The sequence below is a fragment of the Alexandromys fortis genome, unplaced genomic scaffold (genome assembly GCF_014885135.2).
Source record: "Alexandromys fortis isolate MF-2015 unplaced genomic scaffold, M_Fortis_MF-2015_v1.1 scaffold_77, whole genome shotgun sequence".
Classification (NCBI taxonomy): Eukaryota; Metazoa; Chordata; class Mammalia; order Rodentia; family Cricetidae; genus Alexandromys; species Alexandromys fortis.
Window position 1 is genome coordinate 1,077,185 of NW_026067967.1, and position 22,841 is coordinate 1,100,025.

The 22,841-nt window shown below is 39.3% G+C and overlaps 1 protein-coding gene and 1 pseudogene across 7 annotated transcripts in view; both read right to left on the reverse strand.

Moving 5' to 3' along the window:
- Window positions 1-22,841, reverse strand: part of Dlg2 (discs large MAGUK scaffold protein 2) — a 1,620,445-nt gene that overhangs the window by 375,297 nt on the left and 1,222,307 nt on the right. For all 7 annotated transcript variants that reach the window (XM_050154453.1, XM_050154448.1, XM_050154445.1 and 4 more), the window contains 3 exons: window positions 19,168-19,304; window positions 5,324-5,468; window positions 3,080-3,218 (listed from right to left, as the gene is read on the reverse strand). In XM_050154453.1, the coding sequence (XP_050010410.1) occupies window positions 3,080-3,218; window positions 5,324-5,468; window positions 19,168-19,304 (421 nt within the window). The remainder of the gene's footprint in view (window positions 1-3,079; window positions 3,219-5,323; window positions 5,469-19,167; window positions 19,305-22,841) is intronic.
- On the reverse strand, window positions 9,446-9,857 carry LOC126508934 (peptidyl-prolyl cis-trans isomerase NIMA-interacting 4-like; annotated as a pseudogene).

A 22,841-nucleotide genomic window follows, 5' to 3' on the forward strand; every position in this document is an offset into this window, starting at 1 on the left:
CACAGAATTGGCAACACCTTATTCTAGGTAAGGGCATAATAACTGCTATTAATTATAATTATTTTACAAAAGAAGGAAAATTTAATACCAGAATATATAACCTCAAGGCTATGAAACAATAAAGTTACCATTATGGAAAAACCAACCAGTGCAGAGGGAATAGGCCTTGTTTTATGTACTTTTTTTTGCTTCAATTTATTAATTTTTGGATGCTTAGTGCCCATACTCTAGTAGAAAATATTGGATTAATATAATGAATAAAATACTGAATATGTCTCTGAGCAAGTATTTCTGGCCCATAGAAAGCTAATATCCAGGGAACATGAGATAGGGCACACCGGTGTTGGCAGAGTGGCAGGAAGAAGTGTGGGTATGAGTTGATAGAATTTTAGTGGAGATTTTGCTAGGCACCAGCCATTCCTAAGATTTTCTGTGGTTATTAGCAAGAATATCTTGCATGGGAACAGAACAGGAGTCGAGACAAGAAATAAGAAAATGAGATACATATGTAAAAGGACTATGTTATAGAGAGACCATCTGCCAGCAAGAACATTCTATATGACTCTAAAGTTGGTTATGAATTACTGTAAGTATAGGCTCTGTATATAGACAACACCTAACAATTACTTATTCATACTGCACATGGTTCTAGGTTGCTTGAGCTCATTTTTATTTAATCACTACAATCCATTGAGAAAGATTCAAGGGCCCTTCCCTGACAGAGGGGAGGAACTGGAAGTGTGCAGATGTTAAGAGATTAACCCAAGGCCATAGTTAGCCAGAGATAGAGCCTGGTCTCGCCTGCACTGCCTGGCTTTATAGCTCAAAAGAACTCACAGACCCTTTCCAGCCATGTGTTTCTCTGATGAGAAGAGTTGGTTTAAGCTGATGTTCACTTTGGTACTAAAGAGGAAATCTAAATGTATTTTAGTTATGATTCTAAAACTGCCAGCGAACAAAGTTTTCCTATTCAAAAGCTATGCAACCATAAACTCTTTGAGCGAAGTTTAATTTCTCCATCCCTAAATAGTGATAGCACTCAGTCCCTCTGTTTTCAGAAGGATTAAATGAGCAGAATGTGTTAAACACCTAGCAAGTGGCCAGGATTCTAAAGAGACTTTAACAAATGTTAATTTATTATGGGTCCTAGTAAGATAAAATGACATTTCAAATTAAAATCAGCTTCAATATTAGAGGCAGGCTGAGAGCAAACAGATCATTCTTCGGTGCTTAAAGGTGTCTGTATTTACAAAATACTTCACAGAGCCCCGAGGATTATCTTTGCCATAGTTTTCATTTTAATTACGAACACGGAGCTCAGACATCTCGGCCCCGGAAGAAATTTGCACAGATGTACGTTTTCAGCTTCCAAATGTTTTGTTCCCTGGCTAAAGATATAACAAGCTATGTCAGCAAACCTGATATTGCAAAATAAATAGGAAATACTTAATCATTTAAAAATATATGCCAAGGGACAGAAAAACCAAGGAATAAGCACATTGGCAGCATGAAATCTCCTTTACTTTGTAAAAACTGAAAAATGACTTCAATTAGACAGATAAGATATAAAACCAAAATAATTCATCTCTATTTGTTATGTATACAAATATATGTGGAAATATATATATATCTGTATTTAATCTCACTTTCTATTTTTTTTTTGAGACAGGGTTTCTGTGTGTAGCCTTGGCTGTCCTGCAGCTCACTATGTAGACCAGGCTAACCTCAACTCAGAGAGATCTGCCTACATTGGCTTCCTAAGTGCTGGAATTAAAAGTGTGTGTCACCACAGCCAAATTTTGTTTTAGAAAATCAAGGAAAAACCAAATTGCAGAGAAGTGTATAAACCATGAACCTAGTTTGAAAAGTCATTGTTAACCCCCAGTTATATCTAAGTATACATTTGTATATGTTTGAAATTTTCATTACAGGTTGTTATACTGGTTAGCTCAAAGTATGTCACTCTGAAAGGAATTTGAGAGAGATCTTAATTTTAATTGAGTATTCCATTTAGTGTGATTTGATCATATTCACCCTCCCCTACTTCCTCCCAGATCCACTTTGTGACTTCTTTCCAAAAATACATTATTTTTCATTTTTATACCCACCAAGGCTAATTTATGCTTCCCATATATTGTTGGCTGTGTGGCCTTCCATTGGAGAGTGGTCCATTCATCAAGGGCTGTATTCTTAAAGAGAACTAACTTGCTTTGGGAGATTTTTGTTTCATAACCATCGTTGCGCCTCTTTGCCAAGTATATTAATCATATACTAGTTTTGGAACAACATGTTTAAAAATATGAAGCAAAAAATGAACCTTTTTTTTCACCCATCAATTTACTTATTTATTTATCACTCAGTATTTGTTGGGTTCTTTATTGTTGGAAATGTAAATGAATTAAAATTTTCTCTGTGAATTGTCAGAGCTGATTTTCTAGAGTCCTGTGCCCATATGCTGTCACTTGTGGTATAAGAAATGTATTGACATATTCTGAGATTCCTGCCCTTCTCCCTCTTGGAGTTAATATGATGTATTAGTTTTGAACTCCTTAAAAGCAAATTCATCTCCTTTCTTCTTACCCATTGCTTTTCCATTAGAGGGCGGGCATGGGAACTCCCAAATTCTGTTGCATGTGGGTTGCCATGGGTAGTAAGAACATGAAAAATAGAGTCAGAAGAGCAGAGTTTCAGTTCTGATCTCACACAATCAGATGGGCAGTAGAGACAGCTAGTCCCTCTTTCTGAACCTGGTGTGACTATCTTTCATCAAATAATGAAAGCCGCTCTACGGAATGGCCACAAAACTCACGGGACCAAAAGTAAAAAATCTGGGTCAATCACTTTATTATGGAAACACACATAATACTGTTTCTCCCAAAGAATCTGTGGGTATCTAGCAGGAAATCCCATTACACAGACACAATTATGTGAAGATTCTCACAGAAAGTAAAGCTACATTGAGTCTGAAGAACACTTAGAAGCTTTAGTCTAGCCACTAAGTAACAGTTGCCCTAGTACACAAATGTTACTTCTTTCTAAAAACAATAATCGACCCACTTAAGTGAGAAGTGTCTCTGACCTGGTGTAGTCGTCTTCAACCAGCATGTGCTTTGGAATTGGTGAGTACCTTCCTGGAGAGATGGGCGGCAGGGAAGTTTTGTATTCTAACGTGCCATTGTTACCAGACAGGAGATGATTATCCATCGGTGGAGAATAAGCTGAGTTGGGGAGAGAGAAAGAAATGGAATCAAACCTTTGATTTGGGTGATTCAGTGTGTTATACTTCAGAGGATGTGTTGCAAATACAAAGGCTTCGCTACATGCCAGATTTTTTTCCTGTTCTCCAAGGGGGGTGAGTTGCTGTCTGTTTGCATTTCCCATATATAAAGCCCATGGTGACCTTTAGATTTGGAAAGATGTAATAACAGTTATATTTGTTGCCCAAGTTAGCACAATTAGGTGATGAGAAGAATTGGAGGAGAGACTTGATACATATTTTCAGAACGATGATTAATTTTCTGTAGAAGTGAAAATGCTAGCTTCTAATTGTAGGGCTCGTGTTCATTTTACATAATTAATATTCAGTTATCAAAAGCAAAAGGCTCCCAAGGAATACATTCTCCTACTAAGCCTTCTCTGCAAATATACTAGACTTCCATCACAGGAATGTCTAGGACTTTTCTTCTGTTCTCCTCTAACCTATCTTCTCATTGACATCTCTTGATGGGGCTCTCTCCCTTCCCTTCTTTCCTCAGATCTGTTTTGTATGCCAAGATAAACTCTTGAAATCCAACTTCATCTTGTTTTCTCATGTTCTGCACTGTCACTATTGTTTGGGACATAGTACACATTCTCTTCTTGATCAAACTGATAAAACCAGTGTTTCTGGCATCTGCACCACTGTTTTATTGAATGGAGTATCTACTATTTGTGCCTCTTACCCCAGCTCAAACGTGTACTTCTGAAGGCAGCTATATATGAAATCTCCCAGTTCTTTCAAAGATCAGAAATATCCCTTCTCTGAGTCGCAAAGCAACATTTCTATTCATTTATCTGACTGTATATATTGCCTCTTATTTCCAAAATATTGTGTTGCTAGTCACATGTGTGAGTTAGCTTACCCTTTTGCTATGCTGCTGAAGGCTGTGGCTGTATGTTCTCTAGAGTAAGATGGGTTCCACACATCTTACTTTACAAGTTATGTAGCACATATTAAATTACTCTAATCGATTAGAAACTTTTGTGTTCAGTGATAAACCCTCAAACCTACCTACTCTACTTTTCTAATTTATTCAGTTCAAGTCTTTGAAAGTCAAAACTCTTTCCTACCCTAAAGTAAGGCTTACCTCAGCTTAGAGCCTCCTTTGGGGGGAAAAAGACCAGTTAGAGGGCAAGACATTTCAGAACCATTATTTCAAAAAGTAATAGCTAAGGTAATGGGCCTTTAGAGCTAAGGTTATTTAGCTCTTAAATTTTGCTCAAGAGAAACATCTAAATCTTAGAAAGATTCAACACTTAAGGTGATGGTACTAATTAAAAGTTGGTCCTGAAGTCATCCCAAGTGCACACATTCACAATGGAACTCACAGTTTCAAATTCAACAGGCTAACTTAGGCTAACAGAAACACCCACTGGGTTTGTACAAAAGTAAAGTCTTTCTAAATTTATTTCGAGAAGACAGAGGAGTGGGAGCAAATCCTAAGTAGCAGTGGATTTGGTGTGGTCCCCAGAAGAGTGACTCACATTAGCTGTTACCCTCGGAGTGCTGCCTCAGCCACTGCTATGGACAAAGACTGATTAGTTTCTTGATTCTACAGAGCCTTACAAGTTCAGCTAAAGATGAAAGTTAGGATGACGACTGAAAATAAATGGCGATTTTATCATCCCAGTGCCCAATTCCCTCCCCTAGAAGGAAGTGTAGAGCTATCTATGGCTTATTTTCCAACATCTGTCTCTCACTGTGCTGCTACGTGGATACGAACTAGCACAAGGGAATACACTGGCATGAGAGAACTCATGTTCCCTGGGACCGAGAAATTATCTTCTGCATTGTACCAATGCTCTTGTAGTCAGCAAGAGTAAAACCACATCACTCTGTCTTTCCATTGGAGGACCTGCCAATCCATCAAGGTGTCCTACCTTTAAAACACTAGCCGGGGTTCTGTAAGACAACATGGGAATGGTACATAGAATATTTTCCCCGAAGTGTTTCGAGAAGCTTGACGTGAGTGAAATTGTAAGCGGGGGGTGAAAACGGCTTTGGGGAGGTCTATTCTGTATAACCGGCAGACTGTGAGAAGATGACCCTGAGCACAGTACTTACAGTGGGTAATGTCAGGTGGGCCATAAGGATCAGTCATGTAAATGGTGGTGGGCTTGCCAACTTTTAGATAAACAACGTCGGATGTGTTCTTCAGTATCGCTACAGCCTCTTCATGGGTCACTTCTTCTAAACTGTAGTTGTTTACCTGAAAGGGGAGAAAGATCGAGATGTGAGTCAAACCTGTGAAGTGAAAGAGAACTACCCAAGCAGACAGGGTGAAACTTGGAATTATGGCGTCAGTAAGATATCAGGTTTCAGTGATGAGTTGGGTATGTGTAGCATTCTTGATAGAACACACAATGTAGCTGGTTAGGTAAAGCCGTCAGTGTTACAAAACAGGGTCAGCTTTGCCTAACTCTCTGAGGAAGTGATTTAATGGCAAACAGAACAAGATTTCCAGAAAAAAAATAATGAATGAGCTTTAAAAATATTTGGTATATATATGGCTGGGTATGCATATTAGTGGTATAATTAATGATTACTGAGAATATGTGAGGGCCTTGGATCAGCTCCCAGCACTGCAAAAAAAGAACAAACACAAAACAACACAGTGAAGAAAAAAAACACAGGAAGCACTGAACAATAATTAAAGAAGTCAAAAACACCAAAAAAGATAAAAATAATTCACAAGCTTCCTCCTTTAATATACTTCTTTAAGTCAGTGTAACCATTTTGGACCCATTATTTTGGAATCTGTTTTAAACGCCTAGAGTGACTTCCGCATTAACATAATTAAGCAACAAGGCTTCTGTTTCCACTGCTTTGCATGGCTGTAACAGTGACTTAAATTATCATGCTAGAACCCATTTAGTTTGCTCTTGCTCTCAATATGTTGTTACTGTAAATAATATTGTGACAGATAATTATCTGGGCTTATCCAGCTTGGATGGTTTTAGTATAACTCATATACATCACTTGTTAGATTCCACTATAATAGCTTTGTTACAATTATTAATATCTGTTCTGAAAGTGCCCCCAGAAACTCATGTCAGCACTCAGTAAGTCCCCCCTCCCCATAGGGCTGAGAACTGAACCCAAGATCTTGTATATGCTATGCATACTCTTGGTTACTCGTTATACTCTCAGCTATGAGTCTATTTTTTCCCCCAAGAGAAGAGTATATTCAAATGTGTCACATTTCTGTAAATATCACCAGCAATGCAGTCTTGATCTTTACAAGGACAGGCCTCTATCAAGTGTTATTATAACTTCATAGCAAGAACACTACCACACTGGATGTGTGCACTAATTATTGATTTTTACTGTATTGGAACCAGAAAGATATTATCAAAGGAGAAATTGAAATACATGTTCAAAAAGTATAATATAAGTTTAGCTTGAGATACACAGTGAAGTATAAGCTATCCTGAACAACAGAGAAAACTTTGTCTCATAGAAGCAAAAACATATGTACAATGAGGTTTAACTTACAGATTACACAGAATAACAAATAATCAACAAAATGATTCATGAATAATGATACATTAAGGTAATTATAAAATTATCGGCCTCACCACCTTCGCACTCTTATTAAATCAAATAAGGGGTAATAAACTGCTTGCATGGTGACCTTGTGACCATCTGTTTGTCAACTGAGGTGTGAATGCAGTGATTAGCAAGGAGACCGTACATGCTGCCCGGGGATTCTGTGGTGAGAGATGAGCCATGTTACGGGTAGGCTGGAGACTGAGGCTGTGTGTGTTCATGTACACTGAGAAAACCAGAGCTACAGATGTGTGTGGCTGTGACGCACATTCTCTCTCCTCTGCACTTTCATCATGCAACATCTGCAGCTCCATTTTTCTATTATGTTCTTATAAATGCCGATGATCACAGTCATAAAGTATCTATACATAGCCCAAAACAAATGCAGGCACTATCCTATTCTATATGCACTAACTTCTTGCAAACATGTTTACATCATCTGCAAGATAAATATACGATAAAATATATGTAAGTTATCTAATAGGTTATTGTGATGTTCCATTGTTTTAGTGTATGTCACTGTGTCTGATAAGTGACAGGGGCAGAATCAAAAGCCAGGGCTTTAACTCCAGGGGTCATCCTCTAACAGGCAATGCCACCGCTTCTTCAGCTTCCAGGTCTTTGCTCTAACCAACCCACACTCCAACAAGGTGCAGTGTGTGGAACGAATAATAAGGGAACAGAACCATGGACAGGGAGTGAATGTAAAAGATCCAGATATGGTGAACACAGTTGATGATGGCAGACCATTAATTACAGAGGAATAATAAAAATAATAGGGCCAACATTTATTCAATATTCTCTGTCACATATTTGGAGAATGTGGTTATATATACTTAAATATATTTAGTTAAAATATATACATATATATATATTTAAATAAATTTAGATTCATTTTTTAAGGGCATGAATGTTTGGCTTAGACATACTTGTATACTTGTGTGTATCACATACATGACTGGTGCCCAGCAAGATCAGAAGAGGGTATTGAATCACCTGGAACTGGAGTTACAGATGATCTGTGGGTAACAAACCTAAAAACTCTGCAAGAGCATAAAGTCCTCTTAAGGGCTGAGCCATCAAAGGTATATACAGCAAATGGAAGGGGGTTTACTACACCCCATTGACCTTTGGAAAATCTTAGCTTTGGTGACTTGTTTCTTTAAAGGCAGTCCCACTTGTGACCAAAGAAAGAGACCATGTACAGCAGCAGAAAATATGTATGGAGATGGATGTTTGCTCTAAACACTTGGCGGCCCAGTTTGGGATCTCTGAATGTTGAGATCACATCTCTAGAAACATCTATCTTGAGAAAACAAAAGAAGGACAGATTTGTGGAGTCACAAAATGACAAGAGCGGTGAATCAGCGGGATCAGGTGACAAGGGGCAACAAATGTTTGTCTTGACAAAGGCTTATTGTCTTTCTCCCCTGGGTGCAGAGAGCACACAGCTCGCTTGATTATCAGTGGGAAAAAAGACGGTCAATGACTATTAAATCCCACCTGCGACTGTCTTTAAAGTGGGAAATAGATTGTAAAGATATACTTCATACAACCAAGGAAATATTCGGACAAGAATGAGAATTAAGCCAATGGCAGGTGTAGGGAGATGAGCGTGAAAGAGAGGATATTGGTTAGATAAGTGTTAGCGTAAGATACTGGCATCTTGGTTGATTGTTTTATTTGGTGACTGACCAACATGAATTTTGGTCCCGGAGCAGGTAGTTTATCATTGGCAATAGAGCACAGCCATAGGAAGAGGACATGCATTTGAGGCTGGGAGATGGCTCCTGGGGTGGGGGTGGGGTAAACGTGTTTGCCATGAGAGCCTGGTTAACCTGAGTCTGCATCTCTAGAACTCAGGTCAAACTAGTCAAACTAGACATAGTAGTAGTTCAAGCCTCTGAAATCCCAGGAGGTACTATAGGCAGATGGGGACAGACACAGGAGACTCTCCAGATGTTTGGGGACCAGCTAGAATGGCTTACACAGGGGTAAAGAGATCCCATCTCAAACAAGGTGAAAAGACAAGGAACATTTCCTGGAAGTTTTGGTGTCCACACGCTTGCCACTGCATGAGCATGCCTGAACACATTCTCTCTCTCTCTCTCTCTCTCTCTCTCTCTCTCTCTCTCTCTCTCTCTCTCTCTCTCTCTCTCTCTCTCTCTCTCTCTCTCTCTCATACACTCACACATGCACACACATACACACTCATACACACAGACTCACACACAGACACAGACAGACAGACACACAGCTACACACACAGACATACACAAGCAGAAACAGACAGACAGACACACAGCTACACATACAGACACACACCCAGCCAGATACACCCAGATACAGACAGACAGACAGACACATTCACAGACACACACACATACACACACTCACACACAGTCACCGGGTTTTCTTTCACATGGTCTAAGATATGAGCTCTTTGTCTTGGAGGTTACCTTTCTTTACTTTGGAAAACCTCTTTAACCTTCTAAGCTTCATTTTGTACTCTATAAAACAGGAATGGCAGCAGTCACTGCCTCAAAGGGCTTTTGTAGTCTATACTGGTCTATGGAAAGTGGCCGTACACTAAAATACTTAATGACGACTCTTAACCTTGTTACTCTTTTTTTTCCCCAGTCTTTCATGTGCTTTTATTTTCTTCCTTCAACCATAATAATATGATATCCAAATTTTGTCTTAACCAGTGGGTCTGTAAGCACAGGCTTATCCATCCCACTTACAGGCAAGGCAAATGCTGCTTCTTGAAATGGTCCTACCATGGACCCTCTGGTCATCCAACCCAGGTCACCCCCTTGCCTGGCTTTATCTTCACTGTACTGTGTGGCCACTTCATTGAATCTCATTCCAGACTTTAACTTTTCCATGGCTTCCATGATTTTGCCATGTTTTTCACATAAAATGTGTCTGACCTTTACTGCACTGCCACCACCTTTAGGGCCCTGAGCCTTCTTGTCAGCACTTCACTCCAAGAAGCGGCACCCCCTTTCCCCCCTTTTCCAGAACCACTTTTCCCCTTCAGCGGCATCTCTTAGGCTTGCGGTTGAACTCTCAACTCTTCCGATGCTAAGACAACCTTGTTACTCTTTATTGTCATCATCCACCTCACTTCCCAGGAACCTGGATTTCTTGGCACAGTTTTCTTGCTGATTATTTTTCTGTAAACATCTGTGAACTAATGAGTTCATTTAGGGCTCTTCTGATGAGGCTTCTGTGTGGTCCTTAAAAAACAAAAAAAACCCTGGACCAAAAAGTCGTCTTTTGTGCTGGAGTCATCAAAATTGTTTTTCACAAAGTGGTTTGTTTGGGTTAATTATGTGTGTGTATTATACTATAAACTCTCAGCATAAAGGGCCTACAGCTGGAGATGATTGTGTGCAGAGAGAAGAGACATTGCATTGATTGGTTAGCTGTTCCTGTCATTGTTTTTCATTGTCTTTTGAGTTTTTCCTTTGAATGTTGCATCAAGTATTTGACGGTCATGGTGAACGCTGACCAACTGGCCTGGTTTCGGGGGAAGAGGGGATGCCTGTTTAAGGGAGATGCTGTCTGTGGGAAGCCCGCCATGGAGGGGGCATATATGCAACCTGGCCTCATACTTGCAACACTAAAGAGGATGGAGGCCAAGACCCAAGACTGAGAAGCTGGAGGTAAGGAGATGGAATGGATCGGAGCATCATATTCATGGTGGCACAGCAGCTGAAGAAGGAGGTGCTGGGGACCCACAGGGAGGGAGCCTAGCCAGTTTTGTGGAAAATCAAGTTTGTGTGAGTGAGCATCTCCATCCATCCTAGTGTAACAGTGGAAGACTGGAGGGTAGGAGAGGCAATAATGAACGGGATTCTGTGACGCAGGCTCTGCATACCTGACATTTTATTTGCATGCATGATTATTCATGTCTGGGGGAAAGGATAGGGACAATGATGAGGGACAGAGGGTTACCTACAAAGACAGCACAGGATATGTGTGACTCGGAAACACTGGAGAAAAATCCTAAACTCTATTGCTAAGTTTTAAAAAGGAGACAAAGCAGTTGGTTATTAGCTCATGAAATAAATTTAGAAGATCAAACCAATGTAGTATTATCATTGATAGGAAAATGAAATACATGACCTCAGGGGGGAAAAAACCCTCTACCGTGTATTGAAATAAACTGTCGAAGATAAAATTTATTCTGCATTAATAAACAGGAAATACATGGATACAATTATCTTGGGATAATTGGCATTTTCTTTGTTTCAGTGTTTTCAACAATGAATATGTGTTAGTATTTTTATAACAAGATTAACTTGGGCAAAACAAAAACTTAAATAATAGTGGAAAAAGGTCCCACATAAAGCAATCTCAGGAGCAATGTGAACTGAGTGACAAGGAAGGCTGTATCTCATGTGCAGTTTAAACAGACTAGAAACACTAAACACGAGTTAAACTTGGTTAAAGCTGTGCGTTTTTTAGGAATGGAGGACCTGCTCAATTCTAGCAGTGTTTTGGACGGGATTACTTTTTTTTTGAGAGGAATCTCAATTAAGCACAGCATTGAGGCTTAAACGTTTCTCAGGTGATTTCAAGAGTGACCAGGTTGGCTTTAGGATTTAGTTTCCTGATTTTCCATCACCTAAGACCTTTACCAGAAGGTCCAGGTGTCAAACGAAGATAATGCTTGCGTGCATTTGGTTGTTTGTGTTGATGAGGAAGGTGTGATACCATGAACTTGCAGAAACCCTGTATAAAGGAAATGCTACGCAGACAGAAACCAAGCAATCATCGGCAGGCATCGAGCTACCGCTGAGCCTGCTGCTGGAAATAGCTCCTTCCTGGGTAGGACTGCCGTCACCCCCTCCTGTGCTCCATGCCTACTCCTGCAGAACCTCTTCCTACCTTTAACTGCCTTAATATTTTCAAGGGGAATGACAAAATCATATTTTTTTTTTTTGCATCCTCCCACGTGAAACGTTACAAGTACCTGGCACTTAATGAGGGTTGAAACGAGCTAAATATGCTGTAAAAAATGATTGTGCCATGTCCAGAGAGATCAAAAGTCCATGTTTTATTGTAAGAGTGGGGAGGCTGGGCTGAGTTCCTGTTTTCTATTTGTGTTAATTAGAGAGGTTAAAAAAAAAGCGGCTTGAAGGTCATACAAGCCACAGTGCACATTCATTGGATGCTCAGTTTGTGCCAGGTAGGCTATAAGGAGGAGAACGTCAAACAGAAAGAGAATCCTGGGTCAGCTGCACATATAATGCACAATCAATGCTCCAGCTGGACGAATTTTCCTCCCCATTAGTCATGAGTTTCTTAATCCTTCCTTCTACAAAAAGGAGAAAGAATAGAACATGGGAGGGGTGTTTTGATTGATTGAAGCTACCTCCCTAGTGCTAGTCACCAAGTGTACAGGGCAATGTGAAGGCTGGGGCAATTCATGAGGCACAAGAAGAAATTTTATTAATATTTATCATATTTATGTGTATTTCTCATGTAGAATATAGGAACAGAGTGTCCTGGTTAGTTTTTTGTTAACTTGATACAAGCTAGAATCATTTGACAAGAAGCGACCTCAACTGAGAAAGTATTCCTGCTAGGCTGGCCTGTGGGCAAGTTTGTGGAGCATTTTCTTAAATAATTAATGCAGCAGGATCTAGCCAGCTAGGTGGGGGTGATGGGCATCCTTGGGCTTGTGGTTCGAGATGATGTAATGAAGTAGGTCTGCAAAAGCCACAAGGAGCAAGCTAGTAAACAACACGCCTTCACAGCCTCTGCTTCTGGTCCTGCCTCCAGTTTCCCACCGTGTTCCACTTTCCTCTGGGATAGAGTGTGGCATGGGAGGTGCAAAAAAGTGGCAAGATGAAATAAACCCTTTCCTCCCTAGGTTATTCTGGTCATTGTTTTGTCATAGCAATATAAATCATAATTTAAATATAGATGTGCTACTTAAAGATATTTACATGCATGAGAGACAACTTCTTGTCCTTTACTAGGGCTAGTACAATAACTTTAGGCCTTGGCAAATAACTCAGTGGTGCAATGTTTGCCTTCGCTATTCAAAACCCTGTGCTCAATTCTTATCACCACAAAACAAACAAGAAAGCAAATCAATAGTTAATTTTTATAAAACTAGTAAGTAATAAACGGAGAGGTGAGGACTATAGCAGTGATAGATCAGTGCTTGAACTTTGAAAGGTACCACACTACTGAAGTAGGATATAATAGCTTACTGATATAGTCGTTGCACAGCATCCACACACCTTGGTTAAATCCCCAGGACTACAAATAATAGTGAGAATGATATTTTTTAATAGCACATGCTAACTGTAGAGAAAGTTACATAAGCAAAGTTAATACTCTTAGTATAAGCAAAATGAAAAGAAATCAACAGGAAAGATTTAATCCTTAAAGAAACGAAACCAACATGGCTGTGTTGATTGATAATTTATTGCTTTTGAGATAAACTAGAAGGGGGTCTAAGTGATAATTATCCAGACGTTTCTTGCTTTTGAAAGTGCTTCTAACTGCAGAGGATAGAATGTGAGGGCTGGGCTACTTCAGATGCCCTCCAGGTGGATACAGGAGGTCACTCAGTGATAGCATTGTTCTGCAGTATGACCACCAGCACCAGGGCCACCCTCAGGAAAGCAGTGACATCAGGGGAGAGGACTCAGGTAGTGTTAGGCCAAAGTCAGATTGGTTCTTGCTTGGGTCTCATGAGAGAATCATTCAGAAAATAAACCCCAAATGAATATGACCCTTATCTCAGAGGTCCTGATTTGCTTATTTGGGATAGATTGAAGACTGGGTATTCACCATGTTCAAAAGCTAACCATGAGATTCTAGTGTACAAATGGGACTGAGAACCTCAGGCATCAAAGAAACCGATGAAGAGGATAATTTCAGGGCATCACTCCGTAGGCCTGCATCTCAACTCACAATGTACTAGTTTAACACTATTGGCAGTTCTCTGAACAACAACTGAGAAGAGCCTGGACGTGTCCCGACTATCCCCCAAGGACAACTGTGAGGAGTGCCCTAGTTTTTCTACGCAGAGTCTGAGTTGTGGAAACATGGAAGTGGCATGCTGGTGGAAGCCTACAGTTCGTGGTGCTTACTAAGGTGGATTCCCACCACCTGTGACTGTCCTGTTCTCCTCCAGATAATGGCGATATATTTTCATTGTCTTTGATATGATACTGTTTGTTACTGATTGTTTGAATAAAACCAGGCAGTTTTTATAAATCTACCAAAAGTTAACCAATTTAAGTCCTCACAGCCAATATTTATTCAGAAAACTGTTGTTTCTTATCCTATTCTCCAGACCCATTTTCTTTATCCTCAGCTTAGGAAGAAAACAAAGGGCCTCTTACTCATAACACAACCCAGAGTGTGCTCCCTTGAGCTCTAGCTGTGACTGTTTTATAAATCACAGCTTCATATTTTAACAAAAGTATTTCATGATAAGTAAGGTTGAAATGTATAGAGTAAATTGATGTGAAAGGTTCTTCTGTCTTTGTGTTGTTTTTATTGGTTAATGAATAAAGAACTGCTTTGAGCCTATGGCAGGGAAGAACAGAACTAGGCAGGGAAAGCTAGGCTGTATGCTGGGAGGAAAAAAGGGCGGAGTCAGAGAGAAGTCATAGAGTTGCCTCCAGAGATAGAAGTGCTGAAACTTTGCTGGTAGGCCATGACCTCCTGGTGATGCACAGATTAATGAAGATGGGTTAAATTAAGATGTAAGTGTTATCCAATAAAACATTAATGCTAATGAGCCAAGCAGTGATTTAAATAATACAGCTTCTGTGTGATTATTTCGTGGCTAAGCGGCTGGGAACCAACAGGCGGCCTCCTTGCTACAGTAGATAAAAACATCTCTTGATTAAAGTATTTCACAGATCTTTAATATGCTTTTTGTATGTTGATTTTCACATGTTCATAATATCATTTTATATGTTCTTTTGTTCTGTTTCAGCATCCTTTTTATATGTTCATTGAGGAGCCGCAATGGGGTCACATACAAGTTTCAGAATCTCCAAACCTAGTAGGGCTTTAGATTTCTTTCAAACAACAAAAGAACAAGACTAGTATTGAAAAGCACACACTGGGAAATGCTAATCTAAGGCACTGATACTATGGTAAAGAGACCAAAACAATGACCACAGATGCACCTGGTTTGCCTAAAGTGATCTGGTAGAATTAGTGGGTCTACTTGTGACTGACACATAGTTCTTCAAAGTTTGACTCCAGTGTTTTCCCACTTGACTCCAATGTCTTCATCACCCTTCCGATTACTACTTCCCTTTTAAGGAAGGAAGATGAATTCATTCTCCGCAAAAGTGTATAAATTCTCTTACTGACATTTTTTTCCTTTAAATGTCAAGTAGAGGTTATAAGGGGGAGAGTGTAAGATTTCAAACCTTAAATTATAACATGACAAGGAGCCTGACAACCAACAACTAATGCTCCTGCCGTAAAAATGACAAATGATGTCAGATTTAAAGTCTCTGGTATTATGCAGAAAAGGTAAAAAGGATCACATTTCTATACTATATTTGGCTCTGAGGAGCGTCTTGCTAAGGCTTAAGAAGAAAGAGTGTATGGAAATATATGAAAGATTAAAAAAAAACAAAACTTCAATGTTGCCAATTTCGACCATCTGTCTCAAGAAATTGAAAACTGAGTAATAATCACTTCACTCAGACTTCAACAGTAAGTTCCCAGTATCATCCACAAACACCTGCTCTCAGTGGCCTTCAACTAATCAAACAAAAGGATCTAATAACTGTAGCAAAGGACATTAAGAAATGTTAAATGGAGAAGCACAATGCCCACCAAGTATATGGGCAATCTTGAAACATGAGAGTGGCTGGATAGATCTGCTCATTTCAGACACTAGAGTCCTATTGCAGAGCGGACAGTATAATTCTTCCTTACAGCATAATTTGTACAAAACTCAGGTGGCACAAGACTGCCTAGGTCTTTAAAAGTGGAGAATAAAAGAGAAAGGAATCCACAGGTATTTTAAGTGAAATTTATTTGTAAAAAACAGAAATGAATATGTGATACCATCTACTTCAAAAATGAGCAAAGAATGTGTCAAACACTTAAAAGACTGGGCAGGGAAGAAATGGCAATACATGTAGAGATATATGAAAGAGGGACTAATCCTTGCCATTTCTATGGGGCAGGACTATGAATAAAGGGAGAAAATTATAGAAAATAATTTTTGACATAATGAGAAAAATATACAAATACAATTAGAATCTGGCAGGAGTCATTGGTGTGGTATTAAATTCTTCACCCTTAGGAGTCCCTGTCAGAAGTGAAATAACACGTCACACAGTTGCTTTTCTGTGAGATTCTGGGGTTCCAAACAAAGATGACATTTCAGATTTAAATTCTGAAACATAAGAACTTTCTCACAGGAAATGCACACTCTCTAGTGTATGAATCCGGAGAGGGCCACCATGCGGTCCTCATCGTTGTGAAGCCAAAGGTGGTGTTAATATGACTGTGATGCTCACCCTCGCAAGGCTGTAGTCTCACCTAGGGGAAGAGATTGGAGTCCTGGAGAACTGTGGATATGAGGCGACAAAAGTCCAAGAAAATTGATAGAGTTTAATATAAACTCATTTTTATCCGTTAACCATTCTCAAGAATTTGCTAAGCAAGCCCTTTGATTGAACCATAGCCCAATGTGGAGTTTCTTTTTGGGGCCAGTGAGTTTAAAACACTCTGAGTGGATCAACACTGGGGAGGTTTTTTCCTAAGGAATGAAAGAAGGAAACAGGGTAAACAGCTTCAGAAAGAATGGCATATTTAGAGAAAACTATGCAGTGTGCTGCAGCTGGTAAGTCACAGTCTGAATCATGTGCACTTCCTTTTGGGGGAGAGGAGTGGGGCAGCAGGGGAAAGGGACATTATTAGTAGGGGCTGGACAGAGGGACAGGAGAAGCAGGAACAGATATTTAGGGGACTGAAGTAAAATGATTGCTGCTTTGGGCAGGTTCAGTACTTTTTTGTTTGTTTATTGTTTCTATCTCAGGGTCAGTTTTTTTTTTTCCTTTCAGAATATTTTAAAGTGAACCATTTTCTTTCATTCCCGGATTCTGCTTGCCAGTTGCCTTGGAAGTACTAATTATGGTTTTCCTTATATAGGACGGAAGGGACCTATTATTGTTGAAGGTTCATTTTTTTTTTAAAAAAACCATTCATTCCTTGAAACTTAAAGCAGTGAAGAATGATGTCATAGCTATTTTTGTAATCATTTTATTTACAATGACTATAAAAATTATCATGGAAAAATACCATAGCATCTGAAAAATTCTTTGGTACAATTATATGGGTATAGAGGCTTTTTTTTTCTCCTAGAATTTGAAAATAAGTCTGTACATCTAGGGCTTGAAGAAGTCAGTGGACAGATTTGGCATGATTTCACAATGACACTGGATGAAGGAATGATGGCAAAGTTCTATCTACACTCCCTGTATGTCAAAGGTGAAGCCTGTCCTAAGGCTGCCAGTATTTGGAAATGGAAGTTTCTACTTCATTTTCAATGGAGCACTGTGTTGGAGATGGTTTCATACTTTATTCTAATGGCAATACTTCCAGTAGCAAAATTTAAATTATGGGCAAAAGTTATTCCTATATCAAGTCCCTAAAAATATTTTTTTCTAGTTTAAATGCAGTATCACAAGATCAACTTTGAGGTCCAAAGCAAACAAAGAAGCAAAAGGTTCATAGCTTCTGGAGAATGAAAATAATGGTGACTTTAGGTAGTCAAGAAATTGGAAACTCTGAGTTGCAAGTTTGATATTGGTGCTTTATTTTATTTTATTTATTTTTTTTGCCTGTTCAACTTGACTGGATGCTTTCTCAAAGCAGAGGTCCTTTCTAAATAGTGCCTCCCCTTTGGGAAATGGTAGTTGGATGAGATACTTTCTGAACGACTAACTATAGCAAGCAAAGGGAGGAGGGACAGCATTGATTGACAGATTCCAAGAAATGAATGCCATCTCATGTGCAGGAAGCAGTATTGCTTGAGGTGATGAACCTGGATGGACAATCAGACTGCCTCAACTGGAAAGCTAGTTCTTTCCACCATTAATGAAAGGATCATGGCTACGTTAGTAAATGTGTCTAGACCTGTTTTTACAGGTTACCTTATAAAGAAGTACAAGAAGTTTATAAAACTCAACATATACCAAATATAGGGATAAATTCAGTTCAGAGGTATTTGAAACCACAAGTTATACCACAAGGATAAAATAGAAGCTCCCTGGAGCCTAGGGAATTAAGAATAACTATTAGAAAACTTCGATGCTTCACCTCCCACTTTTTATAAGGAAGAGGAGATAATGGTTCCTTGTAGATGTGGTCATCTTAAGTAGCTAGATAGGAATTATGAGGCTTGGGAGCCCTTGGAGTTTTGGATGAACCTTCCATCATAATAGACGTTTTGACTCCACCTTTGGGTTTCCAGGGAACTCCAGGGAAAAGAGCATCACTATTGCTCACTGAATATATAAATTCCCATATGAATAGTTGGGGGCTTCAGGATTTTGTTGAGGCCCATTAAAGGAAAGATACTTCTTCTTGGTCAAGACCTCTGGCTTTGGGTAGAGATGACATTCTGATCTAGTTCAGAGATTCAAACAACATATTATTATTGTCTCCTGTCTAAAGCAGAAATCCTGCTGAACCTGTCAATCACCTAGTCAAGAGACCATTGCTCATGAAAACCAGTTCATTTGAGAAGATACTAAAGATATGGGAGGAATAATTATCTCCTTAATGAGAAAATGTATTTATCTTTCCCAATAGCCCTTCCCATGATGCAGCAGCTCACTGAGCCTTCAAAGGGTTGCACTGCTAAGTCTGCCTGCATTTTCTATTCCATCTTTATGTCTTATTTTCGTCTAGATACTGGACGAATGTCTAGGCATGTTTTCCCATTCTTTCTCTAAAGTTCCTGTTTGCTTTCTTCAGTACAGCTGCTTGCTGGTTGCCACTGCTGCACAGGTATGCACTGAAGGTTAATGGAGTTCAAGGTGAAACCCTAATCTATAAGGTTGCTAACCAGGAAGAAGGAAAAAACAGAGTCTGTGTTTCTGTCAGCAAGAGCACATTGAGAGGGTCTGTGAGTAGCAATCAATGGTGGCTGTCTGCAAACCTTGAGAAGTGCCCTCATAGAAATGAAATAACAGTGTCTGGGATTCCAAGGAAATATATTTCTGTTGTCTAAGCCATCTAGTCCAGAGTATTTTGTTATAGCTTCCCAAGCTAAGACAGTCACCCAGTGAGAAAGAAGAGCCTTATGGATTTGCACACAGTTTTGCTGGGATCACACTCACCATTAGCAGTCTGTCTCCTACTTGCAACCTCCCATCCTTCTGTGCAGCTCCACCATCTATAATTTTGGTTACATAAATGCTGTTGTCTCCAGGAATGTGCTGGTTCCCCACCCCTCCAGCAATACTGAAGCCTAAACCTAGGGGGAAAGGAAGAGAAAACGAAAAGCAAAGGCGATTAGCTATACAACAACAGCAGAAAACATTTTTAATTAGCTCATTTTTCCCCTAATAAATGGCAGCGAGCATTCTGTTGAAACTGACTTTGCTATCCAAATATTTGAAGGGCTTATTGACTTTGGCTAATGAAGCAAAGATCATTTAGTCAATCATATGTGAATTTCAATTTTGTTCTATTTGAAGACTGGACCGCTAACCACTACTGTTCTCCAACTAATGAGTTCAGACGAGTAACTGGTCAGAACAAGGATGGAGCAAAGGATACTGCTCTTATTCCCTTTGAGGTAAGGGTTGTGTTTTTGTGTTGAGCCAGGAGAGGCACAGGTGCAGTTGTTGACTGTTCAGAGCCCAGGGCTCATCCCCATGGCCACTGCTACTCTGGTACAGAAAGGAGATACTTCCTGATGCTTCCATTAAATGTATAAGAAGATGTCTTGATTTATGATTTCCGTTGTTTCTTTAATATAATAAATTTCATGAAACTGCTTCTGCCCCAGAACATGGCATTTGGGGTAACCTAAATCCGTGTCCCCAGGCTGTTGCCATACATACTTGACTACAGAATAAATCGCTTCTTCTCCCCTCTGAGGTGAGAGTTCTATGTTTATATTGACCTGGGAGAAACACAGGAGCTATCCTTGGTTGTCCAGAGCCCAGGGCACATATCCATGCTCGCTGTTAACTCTAGAATACAGAGAAGAACCACAACCACTTTGGGCAGAGGAAGGCACCTGGACCATCTTGATTGACATTTAAGGATAAAAAATACAGTTAGAGGGGCGTCGTTCAGACTGTGAGATGAACCAAGGATACACTGGGTGTTTCTATGTCACCATTTCAGGACGCTGATGAGAAAATGACGAGAGATGCTATTTTTACATTTCTTCTTTGGTCATTTGTCATATTTTTAAAATTCCTAGCAACTGGTGTTATCAACTAACTGTTAGGTTTCAGACCTGGGACAAATGGCCAACATGCCTACTTAACACGTCAAAGCAAACCTGGCCCCCAGGTTCTCCCTACATCCCCCAGTCCCTACCTGTTACAGAGCCCTTCCTGGCTTGTTACCCCTACCATACCCTAAAGTTCTTTAACCCAGGGGCTAGGCTGCTTTTCCCCCAGCTTCCTTTCCCTATATAATCCAGACATTTTTGGTTACCCCTCTTCCTTTTGGACCTCCTGGCTGCTGCAGCCGGTTCCCCTCTCCCTTCTCTCCCCACATGGCTCAGGGTCAGGTCCATTCTGGACTCTCCCACGTGTCTCTGCCTCCAGCTATGCTCTCCCTTTTATCTGAAACAAACTTTTTTCTCCACCATACCTAGGAAGTTATGCCTTTCCTTTTTATTATTTACTTTTTTTATTCACTAACTGATAATCAAGTTATTGACAAAAAAAAATGAGAATCACCCCTGTATGCAGCCTTATGAACAAAACTACCCAGAAAAAAAGCTGGGTCTTTGAATAGAACCTTCTCCGAGACTAATTTACTGAGTGGAACTTCGGTGATTGTGGAGGGATTTGTAATGTTTTGAGTCTGAAGACAAAATACCTTGAGCTCTCCTTAGCCCTTACTATAGCTATTTATTGTTTTCATCCATACCTTATCTGACAGCTCTTGACCATTTGGTGACTCATTTGGGATGTACAAACAGGTGATTTCCATTGGAATGAGTTAACGTCACAGTTCACTACCTTATACCAACCCCAAAGCCATCAGATAGCATCAGAGGCCCATGGCAGAACTTTGCAGCTTTATTGTAACCCCCCTCCCCACACTTCTACTAATGTATTTAAAAAGTGTCTTGATTTCTGACTTCCTTTGTTCTGTTAAAAAAAAATCATGAAATTGCTTCTGTGTTTGGACAGGGATAACCTATGTCTGTGTCCCCAGGCCATGGTCACCCATACTTGGCTACAGAACAAACCATTTGTTTTCCCCCTTGAGGTGAGAGTTGTACTTTTGTGCTTAGAGTCTTAAGAATAAAAATTAAGACGCCTTTACTTTACTTTTTATAATGAATGACAGAATATAAGATCATTTTAAACATGGACTCTTGTACTTTAATAGATGAATTTTACTCTGGTTTGCAAAATGCTTATTTTCATTTAATTATGAAGATACAGCAAGAGCAGAATTATCTACTGACTATGAAGTAATAAATTGTAAAGTGGTGATTGACAGAGCCTTTGAGATCATGATCCACTATATATTCAGTAAAATGCTTATAGCATATATTCTTGTCTAGAAATATAAGTAACGTACAAGTTACTAAAAATTACAGAAAAAGAATAATCAATGTCCAGTGAAGTTAAACACAGAGTGTTGTGACTTTCTTGGCTTAAGAAAAATTTTAAAAAACATACATTAGATAACTGACAAAGCAGTAATAATTTTTGGTACTTTATATAATAATGGAAACATACTTTTATAAACATTAGCTCTCTTTCATTATGCTTTTGATTATTAATACAGAGAAAATTATATATATGTTTTTTTTCCCAAGTGGGTGCGCTTTAATGGGGGAGGGGTAGCACAATAAGGGACAGGTGTGCAAGACACCAGAGGCTGAGGGGAGAGAGAGAGAGAGAGCTCGTGGGAGCTCCTATATATATGTTTTTAAGACAACATAAATAATGGAAAAATGATGACTTAGTAAATTAAGTTATACCCTGGAATTTTATTAAAAATGTAATGGTTTTGTTTAGCAAACTATAATAGTTGTTAAAATAAATGGAAAATGGATTCAAATTGATAGAGCAATTAAAATAAGCATTAGATAATTTCCTATTGAAGTGGGTAATGATTTTCCATTGACATTTTGAATATATTTGTCTGAACCCTGAATATATTTGTCTGCCTATGACGTAAAAGAATGTGCTTTCTAAGCCACGACCAAAGAATACGTAAAATGCCTGTATACTGACTTTTCCTATGAACTTTAAGATGCACATTACTGTCCAACATGGCAATTTCACTGGACAAATGAGGGTAAGAACGTCTTAAAAACATTTTTCAACCCTTTCACTGTCACGTGCAGTCTACTGCATTTGCAGCGCAACAGAGGTCATTCCAAATACTGTACAGAGAAAGGTTAAACACATACCCAGGGACTCTGATTTACACCCACTAGGTGAGCAATAAATGCCAAAGACAATCTTGGTTCCTGAGAGCTATGGAACACATTACCGCCATCAAGAAGATTAAGTCCCTCAAAGAGAATAACTATATAGTTGACATTTGGAGTTGAAGACAGCACCAAGACCATGAAATTACTATAAAAACTGTGATCATAAATACATCAGCTGAAAGCTCTTTCCTTTCTTTCTTTCTTTCTTTCTTTCTTTCTTTCTTTCTTTCTTTTTTTGAGATTAGGTTTATGTACTTTTTGTCTAGTGACTCTACTGAAGGCAAAGTCAAGCACTTTTAATACATAGATCTCTGAGATCCAGAGACAGTGTCTGATGGGTCACAACTAAATATTTCTCTTATTTCGATG